At 40.3% G+C, this 15310-nt stretch overlaps 1 protein-coding gene across 2 annotated transcripts in view; it reads left to right on the top strand.

The window, feature by feature from the left end:
- The first annotated feature begins 2301 nt into the window (after positions 1-2301).
- npffr2a (neuropeptide FF receptor 2a) overlaps positions 2302-15310 on the top strand; it is a 34962-nt gene continuing 21953 nt past the window's right edge. For both annotated transcript variants that reach the window (XR_015719870.1, XM_006797727.2), the window contains exons 1-2: positions 2302-2501; positions 11183-11517. Coding sequence is in view for 1 of the 2 variants with exons in the window: in XM_006797727.2 (XP_006797790.1) it covers positions 11190-11517 (328 nt within the window). In the remaining variant the exon portion in view is untranslated. The remainder of the gene's footprint in view (positions 2502-11182; positions 11518-15310) is intronic.

A 15310-nucleotide genomic window follows, 5' to 3' on the forward strand; every position in this document is an offset into this window, starting at 1 on the left:
ATTTTTTTTGTTGCTCAGCAGGTAACATGGAAAACTGAAAACACCACAAGATGGCAATCACAGTCCTCCACAAACGCCACACAAGCCTAAATCAATTTTAAAAGAAATACTATGATATTAAGATGAGGCAACATGTGCTAATAAACAGCTGACAAGTAGATCTGAGATCAAGACAAAACAGGAAAAGGAAAGAGAAAATATAACCAGCGTCCAATAAAAGCAAAAGTTTAAGAAAGTACAGCGAATTTGTAGCAAAGCAGCAGGAAGAAAAATCACAAGGGGCAAAACAGAGACACGAGGAGACCGACGGGGAGGTGCAGAACTATGATTGGCTAACAAGTCACAGGCGAGTTTACAGGAAGCAGAACCAACTGAGACACACGAGCACGTAGCAAACAAAATAAATAGTAAATAAGAACAAGAGTGACACAAAGCTCACACAGACAACAGGGAGGGAAACACAGGAGATATGGTTTAAAAACAAACGTGTTTCATGATGAATCCTCACATATCAATAAAAGACGCAGCAATAACTGTTTGACTACGACAATCGTCACAAAAATCATGATAACGTTTATCTCACTTAATTGGTCGCTTTGGGCTTCAAAGATAAAGAATCTAAGGGTAAGGCAGCCAGGAGGCCGCCACTAACGATGCTTCTGCAGGTTAGATCTTGTTGTTCAATAACTTTCTCAATGATTCAGACTCGAGCCAAATCAAACATGCCAGAGCCTGGGGAAGAAAGTTTGGGCTTTTAACTGCAACGCTTTCTCAGTGTGTACGCAGCAAAACAGCACTCTCTCCTGCCATCTACAGGGGAGCATGCTGTGTGCTGCACACGCTTCATCATCAGAGTCCAAAGAACAAAAAAGAAATAAAATACAATAAAGTGGGAATTTGCATTAATAGAAGCTGATTTAGAGACAGATTAATACTTTCTTAACATATTAGCACAATGAAAGGAACACATGCAGGAGAGGTCCACAGCAAGATTCAAACCAGTAATTTCATAGTTAAATTATTTGACCAACACATTAAACCCACAAGCCACAAAGAAGAGAAGTGACCCTGTTAGACTTAGTAGAACAATCCCTTGATGAGGCAACAGTGAAGCTGTTGGAGCTGAAGCAGTGCATGCAGGCACTTTTTATCACAGCTCCTGTCCAAATCCCGTTTCCACTCTCATATTCTCCCATTTTAAACCTGCTGTGGTGGTTTTAATGCAGCACAGCAGCTACCAAAGCAGAAATACAGGTTTTTAATGTTGGGCTATCAAGCCGACCGCATTTGGTTCAATTTGATCTCACGTGAGCCACACCAGTAAATTATAAATAAATCCATCTATACAAAAGCAATAAATGCTACTTTTCATTGTTACACACTTAATCTCTTTTTACATTTGCATTCAATTATATGGTTCACAAATAGACCTTTAAAAAAAGCATAACAACACATAAAAATCATAAGTTGTTAGTTCTTAATAATCCAAAACAACAAATGAAATACTGTATGTACATGGATTTCCACTCCACTTCCACAGGACTGCAAAGGCATTTTATTGATAAAATCTGAGGTTATTATTAATTCTCTGCAGGGAAGTTCGGCCTCAGTCACACAGGTTTAAAGATTAGATGACAACAAAAAATTGGGTGGCAAGTTTCACCTTTCAAAACATGTTGGCTGCAGCGTTAAGACACTTTTACTTTGAAATAAGTGTGCGTCACACTTTTTCTAGTTTCACTATTGCTCGTTGATTAGTTGGTGGGGGCAAGTTTCTGTCTTCAGTGCAAACTATGGGCAACCAAGTAAACTGCTAGCACCCAAAGCAATTGCAAGGTTTTGTTGTGCAGCACCCTAATTTTAGCTAGCATTCAGCAACAGACAGCAACCGCTCTCCAACTGGTTGGGGAATAGCCAATTTTCCTAGCGACCAGTGGTTGCTAGGGGAGTGCAGACTTAATAAATTCTGGCATCTCAGGGCTTCCATAAATTTGTTGACCGTCGCTTTCAACAGTTTTAGAAAACATCCACATGACTATATGGGGTATCCTCAGCAGTGTGCGTTGTGTGACGGTTCCTGAGGCTATGTTTTACTGCACAGACCATCTGTGTTCTGCCGCCACACTTCCACCATCACAGACAATGACATTTAAGAGTCAGCAGCTGGGCGAGATCAGGGCGATATCACTCAACCATTAGCCCGTTCATCCTCATCCTCTAATCCCACCCCTGCGCCCCCGACGTCACAGCATCAAACACGGCTGGATCCGCACAAATCCCACACTTGCGCTCTGAGCGGCCGGCAGAGCGCACCATGTGCCACAAGAAGCGCGCTTTCAGGCGACGCGCTTGAACGTGGATTGTTACGGAGCTGAGAGAGAGAGAGACTGGCTTCTTTGTTTTTTCTTCGGTTTCATACAAATATGTCTCATTCGGAGAAAAGTAGAAATTTTGACATTTTCTTTAAATGAACGCTGTCCGTTGAGGTGAAAGCAAACAAGGTAGGACAACATCATAAATAACGCAATGGTGAACTTTTTCAGTGTTTGGCAGGGCGACGTGAATCTGTAGAATTGATTTTCAGTAACTTTTACTTATCTTCAAACTGAGTCGTTAAAATTGGACCGTGTTTAAAGCTCGTTGGAGCGTGTAGAGGCAGGGAACAAGTGCGCATCCAACCATCATCACCGCGCTTTTGTCCACTGCCTGACAGGACCCTCTTTGTCCAGGAGCGGTCAGTCATTCAGCTCCTGAAGTCTGCATCCAAGTCCCTCTCGTGTGAGATTTACTGGGAATCTGAAGGAGCGACATTGTGTCCCGATTAACTTTAATGTTTCATTAAGTGATGTGCGCATAATGGTTGCACAGTGTGCTGTCTGCTCGCCTCGATGCATCAGGCAGAATGCTGCTGGATGGACGCGAACTTAACGAGCTCCTGTGTGCGTGTTATCATTAGTGCTGCAGGTGGGAATAAGGCTCATGCAGTCATCACTGAGGACCTTTGGAGCTCCATTAGAATTACATTTGAATTGTTTGATTAGTTAATTTAAAAAAAAAGGTAACTTCTTTTCACCTTTTTCATTAAAATATAAAACTTAATTGGGTTTGACTCTAATTAATTAACTTCTAAACACGTAATGAGCTCCTCTTGTCTCATGCAGACGAAGCTGGAGCATTAAAATCTGAATACAAACGTGCACAATGCAGCTCTATCAATGCCATTACAATGGCTGCTTTTAATGCATGCTTAATGAATGATGAGAAATGCAAAGTCTGGGGTTGGTGAAAGATGATGAAGGACTGGATCTGACATTTAAGTTCATTTTAAGCTGCGTGTTTGACAAACATTGGAGAAGGCAAAAGGATCGTATTGGTTTTTGAGCTACATTTCCAGTTACGCCCTGGATAAATGCACTGTGATCGCAAGTTCACCAAAAAATGATCAGTGGCACATTAGGCACATGAACACAGTCTGAAATTCCCTTGTGGCTCCCAGCTCATATTAGAGAGACCGAAGGCTGTGATAATGTCACATGCAAGTGAAGAGCATGTTTAATGACAGCAGGAGAACCTCCACTGTTTATTGTAATAACTTTATTGTTTAGTGAACATGAGTCAGAGGGGGAGCTGCTCTGAAAGTGGTCTCCTGCTAACGGAGAAGCAGTTACGGTTGGTTAGTGAGATTAGTGTTTAATTAAGAGGTCATGATTGGTTGATTGAATTTTAGAGGGTTTTTTAACATTAAGATGTAAATTTGTTTTTTCACAAAATGTAAATGTTTTAACATGATAAAATGTATTGTTGGGCTACTGTGGACCACTTGACACAGTACCTCCCCAGTGCAGTAATGTAATTAATAAAAACTAGGGATGCATCGGGGCCGATACTGTAAAATGTGTGTGTACTCATACTCGTAAAAGTTAACCGATACCATGAACCGATACTAACTTATTTCATTAATCAGAGGGTGGCTTGTCATTTTTGTTGTAGTTTTTTAGATTGGCCACTAGGGGGACATCCCCTAGAGACAGTGCCAATAGTTCAGTGATATTCTGTAAAATTACAATGTGGAGACTCTGCAATAATTTAACAGAAGTGCTTATTTTTCAATTGAAATTTTTTTGTGGTCATTTTTATTAAGATATTATTTATTATCGGCAGAGAATAAAATAAAACCTGTCTTCCAATTCATTGCATTTGTGTGTGTGTGTGTGTGTGTGTGTGTGGTAGAAGTATCGGTTTTTGTACTTTGTATCGGTATCGTATCGGTTTGAAAAAATTGGTATTGTTGCATCCCTAGTAAAAAACCTTTCAGGATCAGTGACTACAGCAAAGCCTTATTTTAACGCAGATCTTAGTCGACTGAGATGAGGCTCGTTTTGGTGGTCAGCTCTTCCCCTTTCATACTTGTGCTGCTGAAATACAGAGAATTACCCAGATAGAAGGATTGATACACTTTTATGTTGAAGTTGAAAAGCTTTTAGCACAAACCAGAACACAAAAAGTTATTACGTGATTCCTGAGATCTTTATTCCCAACATAACAGTGAAAGCATCTAAAACCATATATATATTTCCAGCTTACAAAATCCAACAATGTTTCTGACTGAAATTTCATATAGAGGTGCTTTCTTTTATCTGCAGTATATCTGCTGTGGAAGTAATTCACTGAAGGAGGAAGACACTTCAGTTGCACTTTATTTTACAGTTCCCTGGTGAAGTGTCACACAGTGTACCAGCTGCCTCAAACAGAGAAAAACACTCATATACTAACAGATTCAGACACTAATTAGAAACTGATCTCCAAAATGTACTTGACTTTGTTGGAGGGTGGGCTGCTTGGAGTGGCTGATATATCTCTGTCCACAGCACATGACTGTCCTGCAGAATTCAGTCGTTTTCACACTTTTCTCATCATTATAGGTAATTGGTGGTTGACATTGTCAACATAGTGTGAAAAGATGGCTTCATAGCTGCACAGTGAAGCTTTAAAGTGTAGTGTGCATTAGTATGTCCCCACCAATTATACTGAAGGCTCAGCTGCTGTGGGTTAGCACATTAGTACAGTGACACTGAAGTCCTTGAGTGCTTCTGTGTCATATTTTGCTTCTCATATGGAAATTGGCATCCAGGTCTACCATAGCTTGGAGCCTGTAACAAGCATTGTTGCCTCCTGGTCACAAACACTAGCCTGCTGAGTGCGGAAAAGCTCTTTTGCCCTTTTCGGCAACTTCCTTCTCAAAGGTTCCTTAGAGCAAGTGATGTCCTTTTAAGGTAACTGGGGTAACCTGGGGTAACTGTTGTTCTTGGAGCCAGTATGTGAGAGATTTGTGCAGACCAGTGCACAAGTCCACAGTGTGTAACATGCACAAGGCAACCAAAGGAGTTTTCTAAGAGTTTACAGGTGATAGAGCAGCCCTGATTACGCTGGAGCTTAGTGCTGCTGTTGATACTGTGGATCATAACCTTGCCCGAAACACTGGGTTAGCCCTAAGCAGCGAGTTCTTCTCAGTTCAGTTTCCATCTTAAGGATGAACGTTCTCTGTTTGTCAGATTTTCTCATCCTCTGCTCTCGTCCAGGTTTGTATCGGTTTCCATTTGGTAATATTATTAGGAGACACAGCATCTCCTTTCTTTTCTATGCTGATGACCTCCAGTTTTATCTTCCACTGGAACCTCAGGATTCCCTACAGCTTCTTATGAACTATTATGAAGATATTAAAGCCTGGGTGATTAATAACTTATAACTAAGTTATAACTCAGATCATCATCTTCAGTTCAGCTAAATCTAGACGTGCTTTTGCAGGCTATTTAAGTCATTTCACCTCATATTTAAAGCCTAATGCAAAAGACCTCGATGCAATTTTTTAAACCCATTTGTTCTCTTGTTAAAAATCATCTTTAAACTCAAATCTTTTTTGGCTTTTCATGATCTGGAAGTTCATCCATTTCTTTATCACTTTACGTCTGCTTTTTTGGAGATTCCTGTACCTTGGTGTCACCTGTGTCTTTTAAACACGTTCAGCTAGATTTTATTGCTGATTTCTTACATTTCCAATATCACATTTGGAGTAACAAGGTAACCATCTTTGCAGTCACTGCTCCACAGCTCTGGAATCAGTTAATGCTTGAGATAAAAGGAGAGTCTAGGCTCAAAACCCCCCTTTACTCTCTGGCCTTTCCAACCCACTAACCTCTCATTTGTTGTTATATCTGTAACCCTGCTGTCTTCTGGTTGTTGTAGTAGTTATGTATCTGCTACTGAAGGCCACTTAATTCTGTATTCATTGTATAAAAGCATCTCCACTGTTTACTTTACATTGCACAGTGGAACCCCGACTTACGTAATTAATTTGTTCCCGAGGGTCTTTCGTAAGTTGAAAATTTTCGTAAGTCGAAGCACCCATCGCGCCTTTTGAGTTGAACGATAGGCTATAGGCTAATTGCTAATTGCTAACTAGAACAACAAAACGTTGTTCAAGTGGAACAGCGAAGCGCAATTATGAAAGCCAAGGGGTTGTCACATGATTTGGAAGGCATTCTGGGCATTCTGGGCTCGGCCAATCAGAGCCAGTGGATTTCGTAACACGGGCAGAAATATTGCCGTTCAGTGCCTTCGTAACTTGAATTTTTTGTTTAACGGGGTATTCGTAAGTCGGGGTTCCACTGTATTTGTATGTATTTTTTAATGTAATTACATTTAATGTAATTGTAAATCTGATTTTGTTATACTAGTGAGAGGAAGTAAGAGATGGCCCCTTTTTAAACTTTCTTGGCTGATTACATTTTGCTTTTTAAAAGTTACATCTGCCTATTACAATTTTTTGAGGTTTCAATTTTCTGAGAACTATAATTCACAGCATACCTAAGATTTTTATAACAATCTGCAGCAGCTATTAGAACCTGGACTCAAACCTCAGAAAAACCTCAGGTTACTGGACTTTTCAATTAACTTTTGTTGATTGATCTAACTGAAAGTGTAGCCAGCTTGCATGAGTCTGTAACTATGTTGCAGTTTAGTTTGCACTGGGCTTTCTCTGCGGAGCTGGGCTTTTTTGTGCATTTCAAACAATGGCAACTAACACTGAGGTGATCCACCTGCTGTTGGGCTGATTAAATGTTTAATAAGACTTACCATTAAAAAAGGGTTAGAATCGACAGAGTATATACATGCATTGGAAAAGTGCAAAACAGAAATCAGGATGTGGCTACACTGGCAGATTAATGACTATTGCATTAGCATTATGATTTATTTGCAGGCTATTAAATCCTACACTTTTTTGAAAATAATATCTTTGCACAAATCACAGAAATGCAGAGACGGATGAAGAAGAGCTCGATACTTCTATCAAAAAGGTGTTACAGAAACCATCTGTCAACAACACCAAATGTGATACACTTAACTGAAGGGGAATTGTTGATCTTGGGTTCAATGATGCAATTGTAAAAACTGTGATGCATCATAAAGGAGACTCAGAAAATGATGGGAGGATGACGGTGATTGGAGGAATCAATTTAAGACATCAGCAAAGCACAGGAAGTCAGCTCCAAAGTAATATTGTGTTTTCTTCCATCTAGACTTTCATATTACTCCATGTACGTAACATCCAATCATGACCAAACAGTTCAAATCAGACTTAATGAGCAGGATTCTCAGCAGCTACCCTTATCTGATCCAAATCTCTTCTATATAATTTCTTGAGTAGACGCTATCACAGCTGTTAATTTGCTGTCTGCTTGAAGGCACACGAGTGTGACACTCAGACAGCTGAGAGGAGACCGACCTTTTCATTTGTTGTTCACATATAAACAGTAGTTATTTTATTTTTCTTCACGTGTGTCAAATTCAGGTGGACCTACTCTTAGAAAACAGATTAAGTTCTGTACGAGCAGACAGTAAAAAATGAAAGTGGATTGAAAGTGTTAAATTCATAGCTTTTCATTCTAACATCAAACATGATATGAGATAGCAGTACAAGGGAGGGAGGCTGTCAAAAGGTTTAAGAAACTGTCAGCCTGTCAGAGAGAGAGAAAAAATCAAAAAAAGCTGAAAGACTGCCGAAAGCGCCTCGATGAGACTGTTGTTGTGATTAAATAAAACTGAATTAAATAGAGGCCAACTAGAGTGGATGACATCTAACCAAGGCAAGACCCTTTTTGTGGGGGTAAGCGTGTCACTGTCAACATTTCCAAACCAAAGTTGGCTTAATGAATAGAAACAAATTCAGGGTTTATTACAAAGTATAAACCACTGGTTTCACTGAAAAACAGGAAGATTGCTTGAAACGCTCTAAAAGAGGCTTCACAGTTCAGACAAAAAAAAATATCTGGACAGATGAAACCAGGATGGAGAAAATCATGGCGGAGGAGTTGAACTGGCTCGTGATCCACAGCATACCTGTCCAACACGTTCTCACTCCCACAGCGTAACATTTTACGCTAGGTGACAAATCGCCAACATATTACGTTTTCGGCTACCCACCACGTTCCTAAATGACGACCTCGGAAAAATGAGGAAATATGAGAACCGTATGGACTCAATCTACACATGTTCGCTCTTTTTCTTCAAATCGCTTAGAAACACGCTATTTAACATCATTACAGTCATGGTTAAGGTCAGGAAAAAGGTTATGGTTAGGGCTAGGGATAAGGTTAGGTTTAGGGCTGGAATACAGGGCTGGAACGTCTATTACCGCAGGAGCGTCATTGCACTGGATTTCAGCCATAACCCGCCGCGTACCATAAGCACGCCGAAGGTCTCCTTTTGCGTTCATCAGGAACGCCGCGGGACGTGACAAAACGTCGGCATGTTACGCCTCGGGAGTGAGAACGGGCTGGCCTGTCAAATATGGTGGAGGTGTTATGGCATAAGTATGTATGGTTGCCAACTAAGAACGGATCATTTAACTGCTGATAAAGGTAACAGGATGAAGTGTGAAGTGTACAGGACTATATTCTTAGATAGACTTAGACAAGTGCTGCAGAAGAGTGCATCAGATAGTGCTCACAGCACAAATGGATAATGATCCGAAGTAAACTGCAAAAACAACCCAAGAGTTTCTCACAGCAAAGAAATGGCTTCAACCCAGCAGAGCAGGTTTTCAGTTACTGAAATGATTAGCCTCTACTTACAACACGTTCACCTTTGAAATGTTTTCGACAGCATACGAACATAAATTCACAATTGAGAGTTTGTTGACTTGGTGGGTAATTTTTTCTTTGGCATTTTCTTTTCCCCTCAACAACCAAACTCATCTCGTTTTATAAAACACAATCAGACAGCGACAGCAGGATCCCACAACAAGAGCTGCTCCAGTGTGGCAAAGCTCGGGCTGAAAAAGTGAAGGGGGAAGAAGTGCTCTTTTCAAGTAGCAACGCAGATGGAAAATAGGACAGTGAAGTAGCGCGCTGCCGCTGGCACGGGGCCGGTTTGACATGTATTGAAAGAGATGCTGATTTATTTATTTTTTTAAAAAGGCTTAAACAAAATGTTGAGGAAGGTCAGAGACTGAAAAGATGCACACAGCTTGGGGTCTGTAAAGTGAAACAAGTGGTTGTAAAACCAAGTCCAGCTGTTAAGAGGACGACTGGGAAAACTTAATCCATCAGCTTTTCCAATAACGAGTTTGATTGTTCAAAATGGAGTTTATCATCACCGCCATAAAATAACAAATAAAACACAGCGGGTAATCAGATAACCATCAGATATATCAGCCGACTCGAGCTTTTTTGATAAGAAATGATCAAAATCAAAATGCATCTGCTCACACTCAACATCTGGTATCATGCAAAAATGCAGCATTGTTGTAACACAATAAAAACCCAACACGCTGCACTGATGTGAGAGTGAAAGGAACGAGGTTTCAGCACAGATTTCGCTGAACTTTATCATTCAGCTACAAAGGCAGAAAACCTTTTCATGCATCTCTTTGAAGAGGTGAGGGTATTTCTTTTTATTTTTAGAGGAGCATTATCTTTCTTCATTTTGATTTCTTCCTTTTTTTGTGTAATGTTACTATAATCTGACAGGATGATATGCTTTTAATGTATTTTTGTACTCCTTAATGGGTGCTTTTTCAAAACTTTTTGATGAAGCTTATAGTTAAGGCTGGATCAGGTGACCTGAATCCTCCCTTAGTGATGCTGCAGTAGGTCTAGTCTGCTGGGGGATTCTTCTTCACTCACATCTTTTTTGTTCGTTTTTTTTAAATGCAGCTCTCTGCGTTTAATCATTAGTTACTATTAATCTCTGGCTCTCTTCCACAGTGTCTTTTTCCTTTCTTCCTCCCTAACCTCCAAGCAGTTGAGGCAGATGGTTGTCCCTCTCTGAGCCTGGTTCTGCTGGAGGTTTCTTCTTGTTTTTCCTTCCCACTGTCACCAAACTTCCTCATAGGGTCATCCGATTGTTGGGGTTTTCTTTCCAATATTGTAGGCTCATACAGTATGATTAGGGATGGGTATCGTTTAGGTTTTTTCCCGATACCGGTGCCAAACCGGTGCTTAAAGAATATAGAACACAAACTTTGTCCAAAAACCTCTCATGTTTTTATTTTTAGAAGTCTCTTTTTAAGTTAGCCTTTTCTGTTGATACAACATACCTCCTTTGGTTGGAACCGGTGCTTAAACAATGGAAAACACAAACTTTGTCCAAAACCCCCTCATGTTTAGCTGTTTTTTTTGTAAAAAGATACCAATGTTAGCCTTTTTTGCAGCTATAGGGCAGATATGGTATCACTCTATCAAACATTTTTTAATCTGTAGCTCTGCTCTAAAAGAATGTACGTACCTGGGCCCGCCTACTATCCTTGGAAAAGTAAAATGATTGGCTAGAATCCAAAGTGTATGACATCTCAGGAAACAAAAAGCACCGAAATGTGCGCTGCTTTTCGGTCTGGTTACTACTGTTTATGTCAGAACCGGTGCCATGATACCGGCACCCATCCCTAAGTATGATGCACATTCAGGTGACTGTGATTTGGTGCCATGTGAATAAAACTGAAATGATTTACAACATTAGAGAGGGATTCAGCAGTGGTCAACAAAGATTGGGCCACATGTTTTCACCAAAATTCCTTTAACAAACCTACGATTGCAGGATTTTACTTAATACAAAACTAATCTTAAAATAAATAAATAAATACTCCAGTACCTTCTCACTTTTCTAACGACTTTTCATGTTACAGGGTTAAAATGAACGAAGGACTTGAAAACAACTTGACTCAACTGAATGACAACTGGACCTTTTACAACTCCTCCCTGGAGTCTGTCATACCCAGGAGCAACATCACTTATGTTGGATTTTACCTGCACCAGCCATCCACGGCAGCCATCTTCATCGTGTCCTACCTGCTGATTTTCCTCGTGTGCATGGTGGGAAATGGAGTGGTGTGCTTCATCGTGCTGAGGAGCAAAAATATGCGGACTGTTACCAACTTGTTCATCCTAAACCTTGCCGTGAGTGACCTGCTGGTGGGGATTTTCTGCATGCCAACAACGCTTCTTGACAACATAATTACAGGTGAGCAGACAGTAATAGAGGTGTGTTGCTCTTTTGTGCTATGAGTGGCAATACTACCCAAAAACTACCTGGTGAAATTGCATCAAATTCGGTTGAGAGGTTGAGCATGGAGTAGGGAAGAAACTATTACCTTTTAGCACAGAGAGGAATCTCTGCATGTGGATTCTTATAAATTAGATGATTTATTGCTTCTTGCTTCCTGATAACCCAGATAGAGGACAAGCTTCTATTGTGATTAACATCCCAAAAGGTGTATTTAAGCTTCAGTGTGTAGCCCAAACAGCAATAATGGACAACAAAATAAAAGGTTGCCAACATGAAAGTTAAAGTCTAATTTCATTGATGAAGGTTCTGCAGATTATCTGCAGAACTCAGCAAATACTAATGAACATAATCATAACCAGCTACTTAACAGGTTCTGAAGCAGAAAATAACCACTTTTTGGTAGCGATAGAACATCTTAGAAATATCCAAGATTTGGTATACCCACTGCACACATAAACCTAAATTACAAATGAATGTTAAGGTTGTCAGAGTATGGTAAAATCCAGCCTGACCAGCAACAGCTGAGTCACCGCAGTGGAACCAGATCTGATTCCTGATATCCTGAAACGGCCACCGAGCAGAAGGGTTAGGGTTTTTCTGTCGTCTTCACTTTTGCCCTATTTTACCAAGACTTGCTTCACATTTCAGTGATCACAAAGAAAATGCTGTATGAAACTTTTCCAGAGTTCAACCAGCCATTTAGCTTTCTACTGTGAAATCACAGCGTCAGAGCTGCTAGCCTCATTAATCCTTTGATTAACCTTGAAATCAAATCCACAACAGTTTTTCCACTGACTGCAAAGCTGCCTTTGTATGTTGGCTTTGAGTTGTATTAATGTGGACTACCCGAGTTCTCTGTAGAGCCATCCCTTGCTAAATGAACCTTGTGAGCACTGAGACGTGACCCACCGTTTTCTTATCGCCTGTGGTGGTGAAAACCAGAGAAGGCTCGGCAGAGTTGAAATTGTGAGCTGAGATGGAGAAACCGGGGCTTTTTCCACATTGTGCTCCGATTCCGTTTGATGGTTGGTTGCTAATGACTAAATCACGCATGAGCAATTTTTAAGGCGAGGTGTAGTAGCTGGGGGTTCAGATACTGTCTACAGTTACACATTGAAATTAAATGACTAAAATCAGACAATGATTTTATGATAATTTACTCTTGGAAAGTGTTTTCAAATTCCTTTGATTCTGATATGAAATGACAGTTTCAAACTAAAGCCCACAAGCTTGTTTCTTTTGCTAACAATAAGAATGTCAACTGAGTGACAGCGAAATTGCTTTACTCATTTAGAGCAACAATTTTGGATGTATAACGAGAGCAAAATCTACAATTAGCGATTACAGTTACAGACCAATTATACACATCTTTCCTCTTTGTAAGAGCAGATATTTGGTATGAAAAAAACCCATCATGTCTGAATCAAGAGCCAAACCAGACATGTGAACGTCCAGCTGGCTGGAATTCTTTGTGTGATTAAATTCCTGCTGCGATGACATAACAATGAATTTAATCCAGAAATGTAAGAGACGGCTGCACCTACCAGCAGGAAGCATATTCCAGATTAGCTTTCCAGTAGATTATCGCATTAAAAATTATGCAGAGTTTTAGAAAAATCTCTTCCAGTGCGAACCTCTAACCTCAACAGTTCAAGAATACACCAGTGGGTAAACATTTGCTGCACTATGAATGGCACTGGAACAGCTAAAAATAATAAAAACATTTAATAAAATAAAGCGTGTATGCAATCCCAGTGTCATGCATTAATAAAAGAAACCTGGAGGGGAGACATATCGACGGAGTAGAAATTGAGCCCTGGAATCAACACCTGCCGAGCACAAAATAATAGAAATAACAGGATAATAGTAATAATAGAAAAAACATCAGTAAAAATTATTTTGTGATGTAGCTTATTGGAGAGAATGATGATTACATTTGGCTAATAATAGCAAGATTTTTGCACTTGTGCAACTTGGATATATCCATATCTGCAGGGGAACAAACTTCTTGCACAGAGGAAGCCTAATGTGTAAACACTGAACCCAGGAGATACGAGTATACCGACGCTTGCTCGCCACCTCTCACCGAGGACGACTTTACAGACCCTCTTTAGGACATAGGCTTCAAAACCTGAGCTGTGCGTTGAAGAAAGCATGACTATATACAACTGGCATCTCTCAACCTCGTGCAATAGCTCCAGCTGCTGCTGTTCGAAGTGCCAAGAACCAGTTTGGATCTGACTGCCCAGACCTCCCCCCTGACTGCTTCCCCATTCATATTGCATCAGACACCAGTGGACCCCCCAGCCAGTAGGAAGGGTGTTTGGCAGGGCTGGCCCATGTGGCTGTCTCTGGTTGAGGTCAAGTATGGACCAAAGGTCATCTGCAGAGCACGTCTCCATACAGAAATGTAAAATATTTGATTAGGCTTCATCAGATATGGATTTTAAAAAGATTACACTTGGGTGGGAGGTGCATGCTTATAACTCATAATTAAGTGGGGATCCTGATTGCTTTCCAGAATGCATTAGCCTTTGCAAAGGATGTACCAACCGAGAGCTTTACATTACCCGACTCTCTTATCAGCAAGATTATTGAAAAATTGAAATGTGGATATAGAGATTGACAGACCACGTGACTTTCGCGCATTGCATGCCGGTAACTCGTGGCAAAACAATCCAAGTACCGCATCAAATGCAAGCATTTGCAGCACCGCAAAACGTTCATTCTTTGGTTCCAATACCTTCTTGATTTTTCTTTGCCCCCCAAAAAAGTTATGTACAAAACGAAGGAGAACAATGCCGGTCCGTAAAAAGACAGACTTGATGAAAAGTCAAAGAAAAGATACGAGGAAAAAATCAAAGGAGTGAAAGGTTTATACCCTTACGAGCACACAGAGTGGACAAAATACGTTAGCGTGCTGCCCAACTTTCACCACGCTCATATTTATAATTATACGGTTCTTGGAGTGAGTGCATACACTCATGAAGTTTAGTAACTTCAGGTCGGATGGGTACAGGACCTTGAAATGCACCGTGTAGAACGAAAGACCATCGTACGTATCATAAGTTTACCAGTCTCACAAATCGTCTTCATAAATACACATTCGTTAATCGTTTATTAATAGGACCTTTGAGCTCAACGGTAATTAATTAGTAGTGGAAATAATTTCTGGTTCATTACAGAAATGTAGCAGTGACAATAATATTGTATGCTGTAATCGTACTGGGCAATTAGTGATACAAAAAAACTGTTTTACCCTGTGAATAAAAGTATATGTTTTTGTCAATGTACCATGGTAATAACAGAAGCGAAACGCAATATTGTGTCAGGACAATTCACTATTTATGCACAATAAACAAAGGAGCATAGCGCGACCATTTCTGTTCAGCGCCAGACTTGCTTGTAACCTATATCACCAATTATGTTAAGAAAAATGACGTATTAACTACAGCAGAAGACTGACCTTTGTGGAAATGCTTGGAGCAGACTAACATGTGAGCTGGATGTTCTGGGACGTTATATTTGGTCTTTGAATGGCTGCAATCCAGGCCATCCGTCGGCTATTTGTTACTTCAGAAACATGGCTTGAACAATTTCTCTTCAACGACGTAATCCGATAAAAAAACGATCTCTTTACCCGTCGGCTTCCCGTGGCTGTCATGCGACCGGCTATTGCAGTTAATAATACAACCGCTTCTTGACAGTTTTTTGTGTTTCTTTTTATCGCTGTGTAACTGATTTCAAT

Source organism: Neolamprologus brichardi, chromosome 12, assembly GCF_056152115.1.
Source record: "Neolamprologus brichardi isolate AB-2024 chromosome 12, ASM5615211v1, whole genome shotgun sequence".
Taxonomy (NCBI): domain Eukaryota; kingdom Metazoa; phylum Chordata; class Actinopteri; order Cichliformes; family Cichlidae; genus Neolamprologus; species Neolamprologus brichardi.